This window comes from Portunus trituberculatus, chromosome 43 (genome assembly GCF_017591435.1).
Source record: "Portunus trituberculatus isolate SZX2019 chromosome 43, ASM1759143v1, whole genome shotgun sequence".
Lineage (NCBI taxonomy): Eukaryota > Metazoa > Arthropoda > Malacostraca > Decapoda > Portunidae > Portunus > Portunus trituberculatus.
In genome coordinates this window covers 4,984,171-4,999,533 of record NC_059297.1, presented here as the reverse complement: position 1 = coordinate 4,999,533, position 15,363 = coordinate 4,984,171, and the positions used below count along the sequence as shown (strand labels likewise).

Sequence of the window (15,363 nt, the reverse complement as noted above, 5' to 3'; positions counted from 1 at the left end):
GTCTTCACTATTTTAAATTCTACATAAATTTCTGAAGCTGTATAAAATCACCAAATAGTAAGCAGAGTGAATATGGAAATGTGTCATGGTACTGAAAGGGTTAAAAGAAGTCAAGTTATTAGAAGATAGAAATATAGAAGCAGGCAGAGAGTTCCAGAATGACTTGTCTGTGCATAACATCAAATTACCAGTGTGAGCTGACGCAGTGATGTCCTCAGATGTCCACTAGTCATCCACAACACTCACTTCACCCCGACACCCACCATTTGTGCTCACAACTTCATCTATGCTTTCACCACCCAGCCCCTGCTTTCATGTCATCTATCACATACATCTTCCTTTCACAAAACTCAGTGGTTGCTGTCACTTCCCAATTTCAGTCTTACCTTTTACACAGACAACCAACAGCACACACATCCTGCCATATACATTTCTATTCCAATCTTACTTTCCATCATCCATCACATACATCTTCCTTTCACAAAACTCAGTGGTTGTCATCACTTACCAATCTTACCTTTCACACAGACAAACACATCCTGACATACACATTTCTATTCCAATCTTACTTTCCACCTAAAACAATTCAGTGTTCTTCAAACTAGTACACTCAAGCAACACACCCAGTTGTATTTTACACTTAAGCTAGTGTAATGCTGCAACACTATACTTAGTCACACTTTAATGCTCTGTGTAACGTCAGAATTGCACAATCTGCCTCGTTCTTTCCATTATATCATTCATCCAACCTTATCCATACAGCCCCAACTACTGCAGCTGTCACATATACCTTTACTTTCTTTGACCACACTCAGGCATACCTCAGATCAAACATCTACTCCACTGTACCTTTATTTCAGGGCCACAAACACCCATTACCACCATTCAAAACCATGTATCACCTTAACCTCTTCAGCACTGGAACACATTTTTAACCTTGAGTTTTGGGAGTGATTAGATGATTTTATTTACATTAGGAAGGGTCCATGGAGGCCAGAGTCTTCACTATTTCAATCCCCGCATAAGTTTCTGAAGCTATATAAAATCGCCAAATAGTAAGCAGAATGAATATGAAAATGCTTCCTGGTACTCAAAGGGTTAACTTCTTTTACTACACTTGAGATGCACTTCAGACTACAAGCATCCACTCAATTATACCTTTATCTAAGACCGTAAACATTTACTTCACCTTTTAAAAACAACATTCAGCAATCAATCATCTCCTTCTTTCATCCTTCCACTTATCTGCATTGAGGCATATACCCTTAATTGGCTCATTCATCTTTCACACCCTTCTCTACCACTCTCACTCCTTTTTTCACATTCCACCCCATGAGAAGCCAGCGACAGGTGCCTCAGCCCACCACAGTGTATCCCGGGCAAAGCAGGAGCCCCCAGACAGTCAAAAATAAAACAGATAAAGGTCTAACTAAAATCAGTGATCTCGCCACTACCTAATTCAGTGACGAGCCAAGATCTTCAATTCTTAAAGTGGGAGGGGATAAAAAAAAATGAAGATAAAAAGATAATAAAGATAAGACAGGAGCATACACAGGTTTATTTTTCTCCCTCCCTGTCAACCATTCCCTTCCCCAAGCACAGACACTCTAATCATCTGGTGGTGATGAGTGAGTTGTGTAAGACATTACTGGGTGGGAAAGTAATCTGGGACCTCTCTCTCTCTCTCTCTCTCTCTCTCTCTCTCTCTCTCTCTCTCTCTGCTACTTGCACCATAACCAGCAGAGTGTGAATGATGAGATAGTGGCAAAAAAAAAAAAAAAAAAAAAAAGAGGGGAGGGAGGATGGGGTAAAATTGGATGGTTGCCCCAGTGGTTCATGAAGGGAATGTACAGGTAAAAGCACCATAATGCTTCAACATGTAAAGAAAGTGATACAGATAAAGAACATGTATATAGAATATCATCCCATACAAAATGTAATACAAGAAAAGGTGGACTGTTAAAATGGCAACCACCACCACTAACACCACCACTATGAGGAGCAACACCTGGCCAACACAGTAGTGGTATAGGAGAAAGTCTTTTAGTTGCAGACACCACCACTGACCTATAAAACCTGACCTATATATAGTTTCACTTAAAAATACCTACACATAATGATTTAGTTTCCTTCCTGTTCTTTCATAGCAGCACTAAATGACACACTCTCTTTTAGCAAGCAGAAAATATTGTGTTTGGTGTGTGGTTGCCTGGCCTGGCTAGTTTCAAATTTTCATTTACTTTCCCTGAGGCTTTTCTCAACTTCCTCTCACACTCTCCTTTAATTAGAACTTCACTTACACCAACTCCTTTTGAAGTGGTGTTTTCAATCTTCTGCTGCCTCACCTGCAAAAACAACTTCCCCGCACCAGTTACTGGAGGGTACTGCAAGTGCCAGTGCCATAAAATTATCTTTGAAATGCAATGTGCCATGTGCCTGAAGCAATGCTACAATACTCTAAACTGCCTCCCCTCTATCATAAATGGACCTTTTCTTAAAGGAACAACATTGAAATATCTGCCTGAATGAGGAAAGACAAGGACAGTCACATCATACTTGCACATGCACAAAGACTTGAACATGTGCTAGCACACAAATGCACACCCACAAGCAAGTGCACACACACACACACACAAGCATGCACTCACCTAAACACCACTGCTGCTCACACTGACACAAGGCCTGAAGTACAGAGAAGTAGAGGTGCCTTTAAACTGGTGTAGTGTGGGAACCACTTAGACACATTCATGATGCAATAATGTGTGTGTTCAGTCTGTGGCCACAAATCACTTTGTTTACTACCATCATTTGAGTTTTCATATCCACTACAATACACAAATGATGGCTCATAAGTGACAAGTGACAGTGTTCACTCAAGGAACAAATGTTCTCAATTGCAAGACTCAAGGCTCAGAACACCCTGGAAGACAAGTTTACAGTGTTCATGTGGGGTCATGGTGAGTGTGAGTCCCTAGGACATGGCCAGCTCATCTCTCTTTACTCCACCCCTGACTAGACCAGACCTGAGGCATTACAGAGGTGGTAGCATGACAAGGGTTACAGTGATGAGTTGGTTCAGTCAAGGAGTGCATGGTCACAGTCCCTGGACAGCCTGGTGGTTCATGTCTCATTTCTTCATGCTGACCTTGTTAGACTTATGGTACATGTAGCCCTTCTGTCTAACAGAGGGAAGGCACAACCATTCATCACAACACTGTGACCCAGGAGGCTAACAGAACAGAAGCCTTGAAGTGTACAGTACATCCCATGAGATAAGGGAACCCAAGGAGCCTAAAGATACACACAAAGATGCAATCGGTAGACAAACAATGGTAAACCTAATTAAATAACTCTATTACATTGTGTTCAACAGTCTTGGCATCATCCAGCATTATTAGTTAGCATTTAAACCATTGCTTCTTTCCTGGGAAACAAAGAGCAAGTGATGTTTTTGCTCTATTACCCACAGCAAGTAGAGTTAGTTATTATTGGGACATGCACTCCATGAGCAGGACCAACATAGTAGCAATGCCAGCAGAGGAAGAGGCACCGACCATAAAAGTGGGCGGTGGTGTAATAGAAGTGAGACAGTTATGTTATCTCGCTTAATAGTGAGGGTGGAGTGAAGCACACCAAGAGAACACAAGTGGCAACAACACACAAGTGCACAGATTACTGTATTGCTGACAAATAAGAGTATCCCACTAAAAAAATAGAGGAGCATCTGAAGCATGCACAAGATCAGTAATGCAAGAAGGGTTGGTTAACTGCAACTGAACGAAAGTGTGATGTGGCTGGGACTGCACAGAGATGAGATGTCCAGTGCAGAGGTAACAGGACATGCATTGAAGGGGCTGAGTACAGTGCTGGGGGAAGAGACTGAGGTGGTTTGGGCACATGGCGTGGAGTGGTGAGGTGGTGTGGAGAGTGGCTGGAGTGGAAACGCCAGGTCACTATCCACTGGAGAGGGCAAGGGGAACATGGAGGCAGTGTGCTGACAGACCTGCCTGCACTGGGCATTGACGAAGTTAGGCAATGGATGGAGGTGTTTTGGAGAGATTTCTTTGTGTAACCCCTCCCCCCCTGTACAGGAATACCAGAAGAACCAACAGGGATGAGGATGACTATGATAACAAACATATTTTTATCATTTATCTTCCATGACTCCTCAATCTCATGAAGGAATATAATGATGTTAAATGAAATGATGATGATAGAAAGCAAATGTTAGAATGAAGAAATGGGCTTTAAATTCTATCCTGGTGCTCCAGAAGACTTTAAGAGAAGATATAACCGAACACACAACAAACAGCAACTCTGTCCTCACTTATGACTATTTACTGAGTTTGGGGGAACCTACAGTCCAGCGGCAAACATTTGGTAGTGCAGCAAACCTTCCCCCCGGTGGTGATAAAAATTCAATCTGGGTTGAGAGCAAGAGACCTAATCCGATTAAAACTTGGCTCAGAAAAGTTTAATCTGCAATGGAGGTACGAGTGCTACTGCTACTGTTGCTCCCACCACTACTTTTACTACTGCTACTATTGCTGTCACCATCATTACCACCACCACCACCACCACAACCATAAACTTCACCGTTATTAGTTTGGAGCTGGTAATAGTACTTGAATTACATAAACCACAACAATTACATCAACAAATAGCACTAGACGAAGCTGCTACTATTATTATTATTATTATTATCTACTATTATTATATTATTATGACTATTTTTGTTTTGCCTCAATTCATCATGGTCTGATTCAATACATCACCAGGCAGCTTTCTCAGAATACTTGCACATAATGAAATGGTAAGTTGTATTAAATGCTGTTAACTTTTCCCTTCTTCAAGTGACACCAACCATAATAAATAAATAAATAAATAAATAAATAAATAAATAAATAAATAAATAAATACCTTGGATATGAGCTGTGTCACTTTATCACCCACAACTTTGATGGATTTGCTTCTAATACATAAAAAAAATTCACACAAAAAGATGTGTATTTATTGGTGAAGCCTTCAGTAAGAGTGCAATATATAACACATGGCTTATACAAACACTGCTGAGTGACAGGTAGAGTTGCACAAGATAATAAGAGAGAGAGAGAGAGAGAGAGAGAGAGAGAGAGAGAGAGAGAGAGAGAGAGAGAGAGAGAGAGAGAGAGAGAGAGAGAGAGAGAGAGAGAGAGAGAGAGAGAGAGAGAGAGAGAGAGAGAGAGAGACTTGTATGGTATCTAGATCAAAAGCAGGAAGATATAAGAACACATCAACATACAGCTAATACTTTGGAATGGGGGAAAAAAAATAAGCACAAATGTAAGCAAATGCCCGACAGAGCATAAAAAAAAGAAAAAAAAACGTATTCAAGGAAGAAACTTTTGCCTTTATGAGAGAAATAAAAGAGATAGTACAGCGCAGTAAGAGAATTTATTGTACGTTTTTTTCTTCTTATTTTAACAGTGAAAAAGACTAGAGAGAGAGAGAGAGAGAGAGAGAGAGAGAGAGAGAGAGTGGTCCTTTAGTGAAGCAGAATCACCCCCCACCCAAATGAGTGCTGCTTACAGAGGACCAGATGGTAGCAATATCACACCTGCATGTCATCCACCTGGCTCTTCTCCTCCCTTCACTTACTATCCCTAACCTAACCTAACCTAACCTAACCTAACCTAAACTAACTCAACCTGACCTGACCTAACCTAACCTCGCCTAACCTAACCTTTCTCCTCCTTCTTGTTAGACAGGAGTGAGAAAATAATAGGTTGGACAGTCAGAAGAAAAGTTAGTGAAATAAAGAAAGAAACCAAACCTAACCTAACCTAACTCATCCTCAACCCAACCCAACCTAACCTAATCTAACCTAACTCAACCTAATCTAACTTAACCTCCTGACCTAACCTGACCCTTCATGTAATATCTGGCCTGTCTTAATCACTCCCTCTCAAGCAAACATTCCCACACACCTCCACTGCTGTCTGGTTCATCATCCTAAACAGCAACTATCACCCATATTAAAAAAAACACCTTCCCCTCTCACTATGACAATTTTCCAAGGCCACAGAGACAACTAACCAGATTTTCAAGACAGTTTCTCCTTTTAAAAAACTAGAAATCTTGCCAATTTATCACCAGAACAATAAAAAAAATACTCTTAAATACACGAGTATCTTCAACTGGAGCCTTTGGAAAGCAGTGATGGTGAGAGAGCAGTGTTTCAAAATACAGGCCCATGTCATGTTCTTTTCCCTCTCTTCTGAAATGTTATACAACCATGCAGTTTTGGTTGACTTTTTCCGTGTTTTAAGATTAATTTCCTGCAGGGTTTCACAAATAAGCAGCATGAATGGGATGTGCCTCGCTGTGTGGTCTGGCAAGCAGGTACCAGCAGCGGCAGCGGCAGCAGTAGTGGCGTCCTCATTCCCCAACTGCACGCCATAAAAGTGAAATTGTCAGGGCGCTGAAGGGAAGTTGTGGTGTGTTTACAAAGCCCCATGTCAGTGTGAGGGCCTCATTCTGGGAGCTGTCAGGTACCCCACTGCACATCTCTGGCAACACAATTCACTTTTTTTTCCTCTTTTTTCCCTTTTCCTTTTCCTCACAATGAGATTTCTGTGGATTTTGGCTTCCTCCTGCTACTAACTTTTTTTTCCCTTTCCTCCTGACATCCCTGGCTATTCTGAGATGTCCAGATGGGTACAGTAATTCTGACAGGAGGCTTACAAACTACTACACCAGCCAGAATGCTCCTTGACACAGAGGTGGATCCACTTCATGATGAAAGTGATACTGCAAAATAAACTGCCCACACTCTTATACCCTTCCTAAGACAACACAGCAATAAACACACACACAATCAGCCTCTTCACACTCTAAATAGCAAGAGTGAAAACAACATTAATCTTTAAACAACAGCTGACGCCGTCCAAGTCAGAGGAAGGAGGAAAAGAAAAACAATGGAGATCAGGTGTGACAGAATAAAACATGCGAGTAATTTCATCCAACTGAGAATTTCCTTTCCTACTTCATTAACCAAGGATACATCAGTGGGCCAACAGTCACCCTGAGGTACCACAATTATTACTATTATTTTATTTTATTTATCTATTTTTTTTTTTTTCATGTGAGAGGGAGAACTGCCAAGGGTAAAAAAAGATATATTAGAAAAAACAGGCCACTAGAATTGCAGTTTCCATAAAAGATTACAAAGATTTAGTCAAAATAGTGGGACAAATGTCTTGAAATTATGCACCATGTCTTCAAATATCTCAACAGCTGTGATTGCAGTGTTTTCAAAGGTATTTTTATGATTCTGGTAAATAATCAATCGAAAACCCTACTAATTATCTCTGTGGCCTTAGAAAATGGTCATGGTGAGAGAGCAATACTGGCTTTTTCATCAAATATCTCAACAACTATGACTGTGGTGTTTTCAAAGGCATTTTTACGCTTTGGTGAATAATCAAACCCTTCAGTAACTACCATGACACATTTTCACATTCATTCTGCTGTCTAATTGGTGATTTAATACAGCTTCAGAAACTTATGTGGAGGGATTAAAATAGTGAAGACTGGCCATTAATCTTCTGATCTCTATATACCCTTCCTAATGTCAATAAAATGGTCTAATCATACACAAATATCAAGGTGAAAATATGTCCCAGTACTGAAGGGGTTAAACGTGATAAAATGACTTACTACTTCTATGGCCTCTGATAATAGCCTTCATGAGAGCCCAAAGCAAGTAAGATGATAATATGAACTTGTGTGTTGCAGTAGAAAACAGTACATGAGTATTTATTAAAAGGAGAAACTGTCTTGAAAACCTGCCCAGTTGTCTCTGCGGCCTTGGAAAACTTACAGTGAGAGGGGATGGCAATTCAGAATATGGGTGATAGTTGCTGCTTAGGATGATAAAGCAGACAGCAGGGGAGGTGTGAGGAAATGTTTGCTTGAGGAGTGATTAAGAGAGGCCAGAATCTCACAGGAAAGCTTCTCAATACAAGGAAATGAACGGTAAAAAATAATAAATAAATAAATAAATAAATAAATAAATACCACTAACGAAAGGGAAAAGAAAATACCACACGGAAATGAATTAAATAAATACTGCAAGGAAATGAAAAGAAAAAAAGTATAGAGGAATATTTTGATTATGTTCTTGAAATGTGTATGTCACTTTTCATCATCACCAATATAAGAGTAACGATCAATGCATATGTGAAAAATAATCCCATGATTAACCTCTCCTCTGACAATTTTATACAGCTTCAGAAACACATGTTGGGATTAGAACAGTAGCTAAAGACTCTGGCCATTATTCTTTTGACCTCCATAGACCGCTTCTAATGCAAATAAAATCGTCTAATCACACCCAAAAATCAAGGTAAAAATGCATCTCAGTATTGAAGACGTTAAGTTCACTAATAAAAAACACAATAGTGGATTCATATCATCTGCTTCCCACATAAATTAAATCAATACAACAAGTCCAGACTCAAGGAACAACAATAGTGGAGGATGCAACACAAACCAGGCACTGACAAGAAACACCACCACATTCCTCAAAACACCAAACACTTGCTAGACAACCACACAAATCACAAGGACAAGCAGGACAACTTAATCTCAGAACATAACCAGATTACTAACCAGGAAACTTAGAGGAGGCCACACACTGAGTTACAACACAATCTGCGAGCAAGACACACCCAAAACACAAGAAGCAACAACAGTGAGACACGTAACACAATTTGCAGGCAAGACAAACCCAAAACACAAGGAGCAACAACACAAACCAACAAACCAGGTACTGACTTAGGAAACACCACCACATCCCTAAAAACACCAGACACTTGCTAAACAACCACACAAATCAAGTTAACTTAGCCTCAGAACCTAACAACATTGCTACCCAACTTAAACTGTCATGAAAACCCAGGTAACCATCTTTGTGGCCTTAGAAAACTGTCATGGTGAGAGAATTAGGCATTTGTGGATAGGAGTGTGGTAAGAGAGTAGGGCATTTTGAGAGTAAGGCATTTGTGGACAGGGGCAATGGACACACCCAGAAGGCAGGGAATGCATGGGGTGTAGGTACGCATCCACAAACTCTATAAATTAACAACGCAAAGAGAAAAAACTGGACAACTTCTATGCTATGATAATTTGGCGGAACTCCAAGACAAACGCATGCTTCGAGCCTTGACAGTAAGAGAATGCTTGGGGTGTAGGTACGCATCCACAAACCCTACAAATTAATGAAGCAAAAACGAAAGACTGGACACCTTCTAAGCTACGTACAATAATCTGCCACAACTCCATAAAAAACTCATACTTCATGCCTTAACAGTAAGAGAATGATGCATGGGGTGCAGGTATGCATCCACAAACTCTATAAATTAACAACGCAAAGAAAAAAAAACTGGAAAACTTCTACACTACGATAATTTGACACAACTCCAAGACAAACGCATGCTTCAAGCCTTGACAGTAAGAGAACGCATCCACAAACTCTAGAAAATAATGCAAAGAGAAAAACTGATCATTTGCCACAACTCCAAGACAAACTCAACTTCAAAGCTCCGATAACTTGCCACAACTCCACAATAAACCCATGCCTCGAGTCTTGACAGTAACCCATGACAGCTATCGCCTTCACTCCCAGCTGGCCATACACATCATACACCAACAACACAAGCACATAATAAGTACTACCTATATAAGCATGTCAGAGAAGGACCATAACGGCAACTAACCTTACTTAATCTGTCACATCTATCCACACGACTGAAATAATTCTGTCTCCCACACAAAAAGAATATTCTATACCTGTCACATATACAAACACAATGACAGGTACACAGCAAAGGTGCCTCACTATAGTTCATATTCTCAAATACTTCTGTGCTTCACCTCCACTGTCTCAAAAGGCTTTATTTACATTTACATGAGTTTTTTAAGGTGTTTTTGTGGTTCTATAGGCAGAGTGACAATATTTTTATATTATTAACTGGTGAAACACTCTTGAATACCTCACTAATCATCTTTGTAACCTTGAAAAATAGTTATGGTGAGAGCAAAGTAATTTTAGAATACAAGGGCTTTTAAGGGTGTTTTTTGGGGGGTTCTAGAGGCAGAGTGACAAGATTTCTACATAATTAACAAGAAAAGCACTATTGAAAACCCCACTAATCATCTCTGTGTCCTTGCAAAATAGTCGCGGTGAGAAAGCAAACCTAAAAGGCCATTTTAATACAATATAAAGATTTTTAAGGGTGTTTTTATAGTTCTAGAGGCAGAGTGACAAGATTTCCACATTATTAACTGGAGAAATACTCTTGAAAACCCCACTAAACATCTCTATAGCCTTGGAAAATAGTCGTGGTGAGGAAGCAAAGGTAACATGCCTTTTAAATACGATATAAGGATTTTAAGCATGTTTTTACAGTTTTAGAGGCAGAGTGAAAAGATTTCTACATCATCAACTGGAGAAGCACTATTAAAAACCCTACTAATCATCTCTATGGTATTGAAAAAGTCGTAATGAGGGAGGAAAAGTTTTTAAGGGTGTTTTCATGGTTCTAGAGGCAGAATGATAAGATTTCTACATTATTAACAGGAGAAACACTCTTGAAAACTAGCTGATCATCTCTGTGGCCTGGCAAAACAGTTGTGGTGACAGACCAAAGCTAACAGGTCTTCTAATACAATACAAGGGTTTTTAAGGATGTTTTTACAGTTCTAGAGGCAGACTAACAACATTTCTACACTATGAACTGAAGAAACACTCTTGAAAACCCCACTAATCATCTCTGTGGCCTTGGAAACCTTGCAAAATGGTCGTGATGAGAGAGCAAAACACTTCTGAAAGTGGGCCTATATAGCACATGAATTCGCAAAGGGTAGTCGTGCACGAATATCAACAAAAGTAAGGCTAGGTTAACCACGCCCACCTCACACAAAAAATAAGTTAGAAAATAAAGAAAAAAAAATGGTTGCTTTCTTCTTAGCACTATGAGAGAGAGAGAGAGAGAGAGAGAGAGAGAGAGAGAGAGAGAGAGAGAGAGAGAGAGAGAGAGAGAGAGAGAGAATGCCTGTATCACTGTTCCCTGCCCCAAAGCATCATCTGTCACAAGAGAGAGAGAGAGAGAGAGAGAGAGAGAGAGAGAGAGAGAGAGAGAGAGAGAGAGAGAGAGAGAGAGAAATATGTAACTTTGTAAAACCTCCAGACATCAACACAGCCTCTCTCTCTCTCTCTCTCTCTTTCACACACACACACACACACATGACAAATAAATATGTAACTTTGTAAAACCTCCAGACATCAACACAGCCTCTCTCTCTCTCTCTCTCTCTCTCACACACACACACACACACACGTCCCCAGCCTCACCACCACCATCACCACCTCGCATAGTTCAATTTCAGGTCAGGCAAGCCAACCATTCATTCCCCGCGCACAGACAGACTGACCGACGGAAACACAGGAATGCGACACACACAGACGGAGAGGATGCAAGCAGCGGGCGGGAGTGAAAAAGATGAATTAATAATGTAACTGTGAGATCGATCGAGAAAGAAGTAAGTACAGAATCTCGTCACTCCTTTGGTATTTGAACATTATTATTGTTGTTGTTGTTGTTTTTTCACTTTTTCTTTTCCCATATCGTGTAAATTTTCTTGCGTTTTGCTCATGTTGGTTGGCATTCATTCATACATACACACACATTCTACATATCTACACACACACATACTGCATATCTACACACACACAAACACACGTTCTTTCATACACACACACACAGACAGACAGGTCACTCACCCTCACACTAACACAGTAGCCACACACACACAAACAAACACACACAGAGTACCAACACCAAAATCACACAAACTACGTACCAAGGACACCAAAACAACACAAACACGAACAAATACACCCGAAATTCAAAACACAGAGATCAGAGGCCCTTTAAAACAGCCTTCACCTAACCTAACCAGTGAACCACCCCCAACGCTAGCCTGGCGGGGGTGCGGGAGAGGCAGGAGGTATGTGATGAGAGAGAAGGGTGTGTATTTAGTATTATCTAGCATTTACCTTTAGGCTCCTCCGTGTTCCTGTCCTTCACCACCCAAATCTCCTCAATAGTTCCGTGCTTGGAGAAACTTTCGCGGAAATCCTCCTCCGTGATGGACTTGCCGCACACAATAAACAGCCTGGAGTGGGGAGGGTCATCGTATTTAGACTCCTTGCCGTATTTCCCGCCGTCTGAACCGTGAAAATTGTCCCGAGAATCATAGCGTCTCGAGAGCTTATCCGCAGACGCCATCTTCCCCCGAGTGACTGAGGTGGACTGAGGCTGCTCTCCCTCTCCCCGCATAGACGAAGGAAAGCGGGACACCACGCCACCCGCTTATACAAAAGACTATCGAAATTTTAGTATTGCAGTGTCTATTTAACGTTTCCAGTTCTTCTTTAGGTGTTGCAGTGTTGTTTGTAGTGTTGGATGCTATGTAGGGTGATTGTTGGTGCTTTTATACAACTTTCACCTGCTGCTGCTGCTGCTGCTGCTGCTTTAAAGATCCCAATAGCTAAAAGGATTGTTGTCTTCTTCTATTAGGCAACTGATTATATCGCTATGGTGGGTCTCAGAAGGCAGTGCTGTGGTTAAATATGACAATGGGTGTCCTTGTAACGAATACAATTGTCTCATTCCTTATAAAAGTCACAAACAGCTGACTTCCGTGGTTACCGCCCCCCCCCCTCTACGAAGAAAGTTAACTCAAGCAAAGGTGAAAGTAGTTTGGAGTGGTGTGATCATTTTTACTGTGTCTCTTGCCCTTCCTAATATCTACAGTGGTTACTTTTGGCAAATCTTGCATCATGTAGTGTTGAAATGTGCCTTGTATGGTAAAAATTAACCGTGAAATATAGGCTTCTCATGGTATAGTATAGAGATGTGTGTGGTGGTGGTGGTGGTAATGGGAGTTGTAGAATTTATTGTTGTTGTTGTTGTTGTTGGAGTGGTAGTAGTGTTAGTAGTAGTAGTGGTAGTGGTAGTAACAGTAGTAGTAGTTTATGATACAAAACACCAATGCTTTATAAGAAAAAAAAATAATGCTTTGTCCAAATTAAAAAAATATATATACAAAAATGAAAAAAAAAAACTATAGATCTTAATAACAATTCCTTCAGTCACTATTTCTCCTCTCTCTCTCTCTCTCTCTCTCTCTCTCTCACACACACACACACACACACACACACACACACAGCTTGAAATGAGTAGTAGGAGTGGTGGTGGTGGTGGTAGAAGTGGTGGTGATGGTGGTAGTAGTGGTAGTGTTGGTAGTGGTGCTAGTAATAGTAGTAGTAGTAGTAGTAAAAGTAGTAGTAGTAGTAGTGGTGGTGGTGGTGGTGATGGTAGTGGTGCTAGTAGTAGTAGTAGTAGTAGTAGTAGTAGTAGTCGTAGTAGTGGTAGTAGTAATAACAACAGTAGCAACACTATCCCAGTTCTGCCAAAACCATTAAAAGAAAGCTCTCTCTCTCTCTCTCTCTCTCTCTCTCTCTCTCTCTCTCTCTCTCTCTCTCTCTCTCTCTCTCTCTCTCTCTCTCTCTCGCTTGATGATGATCACACACACACACACACACACACACACACACACACACACACACATCTTTCTTTTTGCTTTCTCTTTTTATTTTATGTATTTATTTTTATTCCTTCGGGACACCACCACCACCACCACCACCACCACTACCACAACTACCACCACCACCACAACTACCACCACCACCACCACCACCACCACCGCCACTACACTCACAGCCATTTATAAGAAACGTCACGAAAATATGGACTGGCAGTTATTACAAGAGAAAGAGAGAGAGAGAGAGAGAGAGAGAGAGAGAGAGAGAGAGAGAGAGAGAGAGAGAGAGAGAGGTCTAAAGGTAGGAGACACAAAAAGTTGTTTTCCATACTTCACCAAACTTCAAACTGACAACTCGCAGGTCAAACGTTATCGATCATGCGAACTTCCTTGACTGATAAGATGAATTTCACTTTCCAACCCGACGAGAGAGAGAGAGAGAGAGAGAGAGAGAGAGAGAGAGAGAGAGAGAGAGGGTAAACAAGAACATGTATTTCTTTTCTTGTTCCTGTCGTCACTTTTTTCCTTTCTTTTTTTCCCGATTTTACTCTCTCTCTCTCTCTCTCTCTCTCTCTCTCTCTCTCTCTCTCTCTCTCTCTCTCTCTTGTACATTTAAACAGCGCTCTCTTAAATCACTATCAGAGAGAGAGAGAGAGAGAGAGAGAGAGAGAGAGAGAGAGACGGAAGCGGAGAAAGTTTCCAGTAAGGTTAAAGGCGAGAGCAGCGCTGCTTTGCCAGAAAAACTGCCGAACCACTCCACCCGAACTAGTGAACCGTGCCTGCCTCGTCCGAAGCGGCTCATGCCATTGTGGTGTGTGTGTGTAATTTTCACCTCGGTTGCCTGCTAGTCACCCAGCCATTACGGAGCGAGCTCAGAGCTCATAGACCGATCTTCGGGTAGGACTGTGAGTGTTTGTGTGTGTGTGTAATAATAATAATAATAATAATAATAATAATAATAATAATAATAATAATAATAATAATAATAATAACATACGGTTTATTAGAAGTTTTATAGTGAAAATAACATATGGACATTGAGGGAGGCTTTAGATTAAAACATAAGCTTAGTGTGTGTGTGTGTGTGTAATTCACCTCGGTCGCCTACTGGTCACCCAGCCAGTCTTCCCCATTACGGAGCGAACTCAGAGCTCATAGACCGATCTTCGGGTAGAACTGAGACCACAACACACTCCACACACCGGGAAAGCGAGGCCACAACCCCTCGAGTTACATCCCGTACCTATTTACTGCTAGGTGAACAGGGGCTACACATTAAGAGGCTTGCCCATTTGCCTCGCCGCTTACCGGCACTCGAACCCGGCCCTCTCGATTGTGCGTCGAACGTGCTAACCACTACACACTGTGTGTAATTCACTGTTTGATCTGCTGCAGTCTCTGACGAGACAGCCAGACGTTACCCTACGGAACGAGCTCAGAGCTCATTGTTTCCGATCTTCGGATAGGCCTAAGACCAGGCACACACCACACACCGGGACAACAAGGTCACAACTCCTCGATTTACATCCCGTACCTACTCACTGCTAGGTGAACAGGGGCTACACGTGAAAGGAGACACACCCAAATATCTCCACCCGGCCGGGGAATCGAACCCCGGTCCTCTGGCTTGTGAAGCCAGCGCTCTAACCACTGAGCTACCGGGCCGTGTAGTATGTGTGTATGTGTGTGTGTGTGTGTGTGTGTGTGTGCGGC

At 41.3% G+C, this 15,363-nt stretch overlaps 1 protein-coding gene across 1 annotated transcript in view; it reads right to left on the bottom strand.

Annotated features, from left to right (window-relative positions):
- Positions 1-12,398, bottom strand: part of LOC123517905 (RNA-binding protein 45-like) — a 32,317-nt gene extending 19,919 nt beyond the window's left edge. The window contains 1 exon segment of the mRNA XM_045278362.1: positions 12,101-12,398. Coding sequence (XP_045134297.1) covers positions 12,101-12,383 — 283 coding nt within the window. The 5' untranslated portion in view covers positions 12,384-12,398.
- Positions 12,399-15,363: the final 2,965 nt, after the last annotated feature.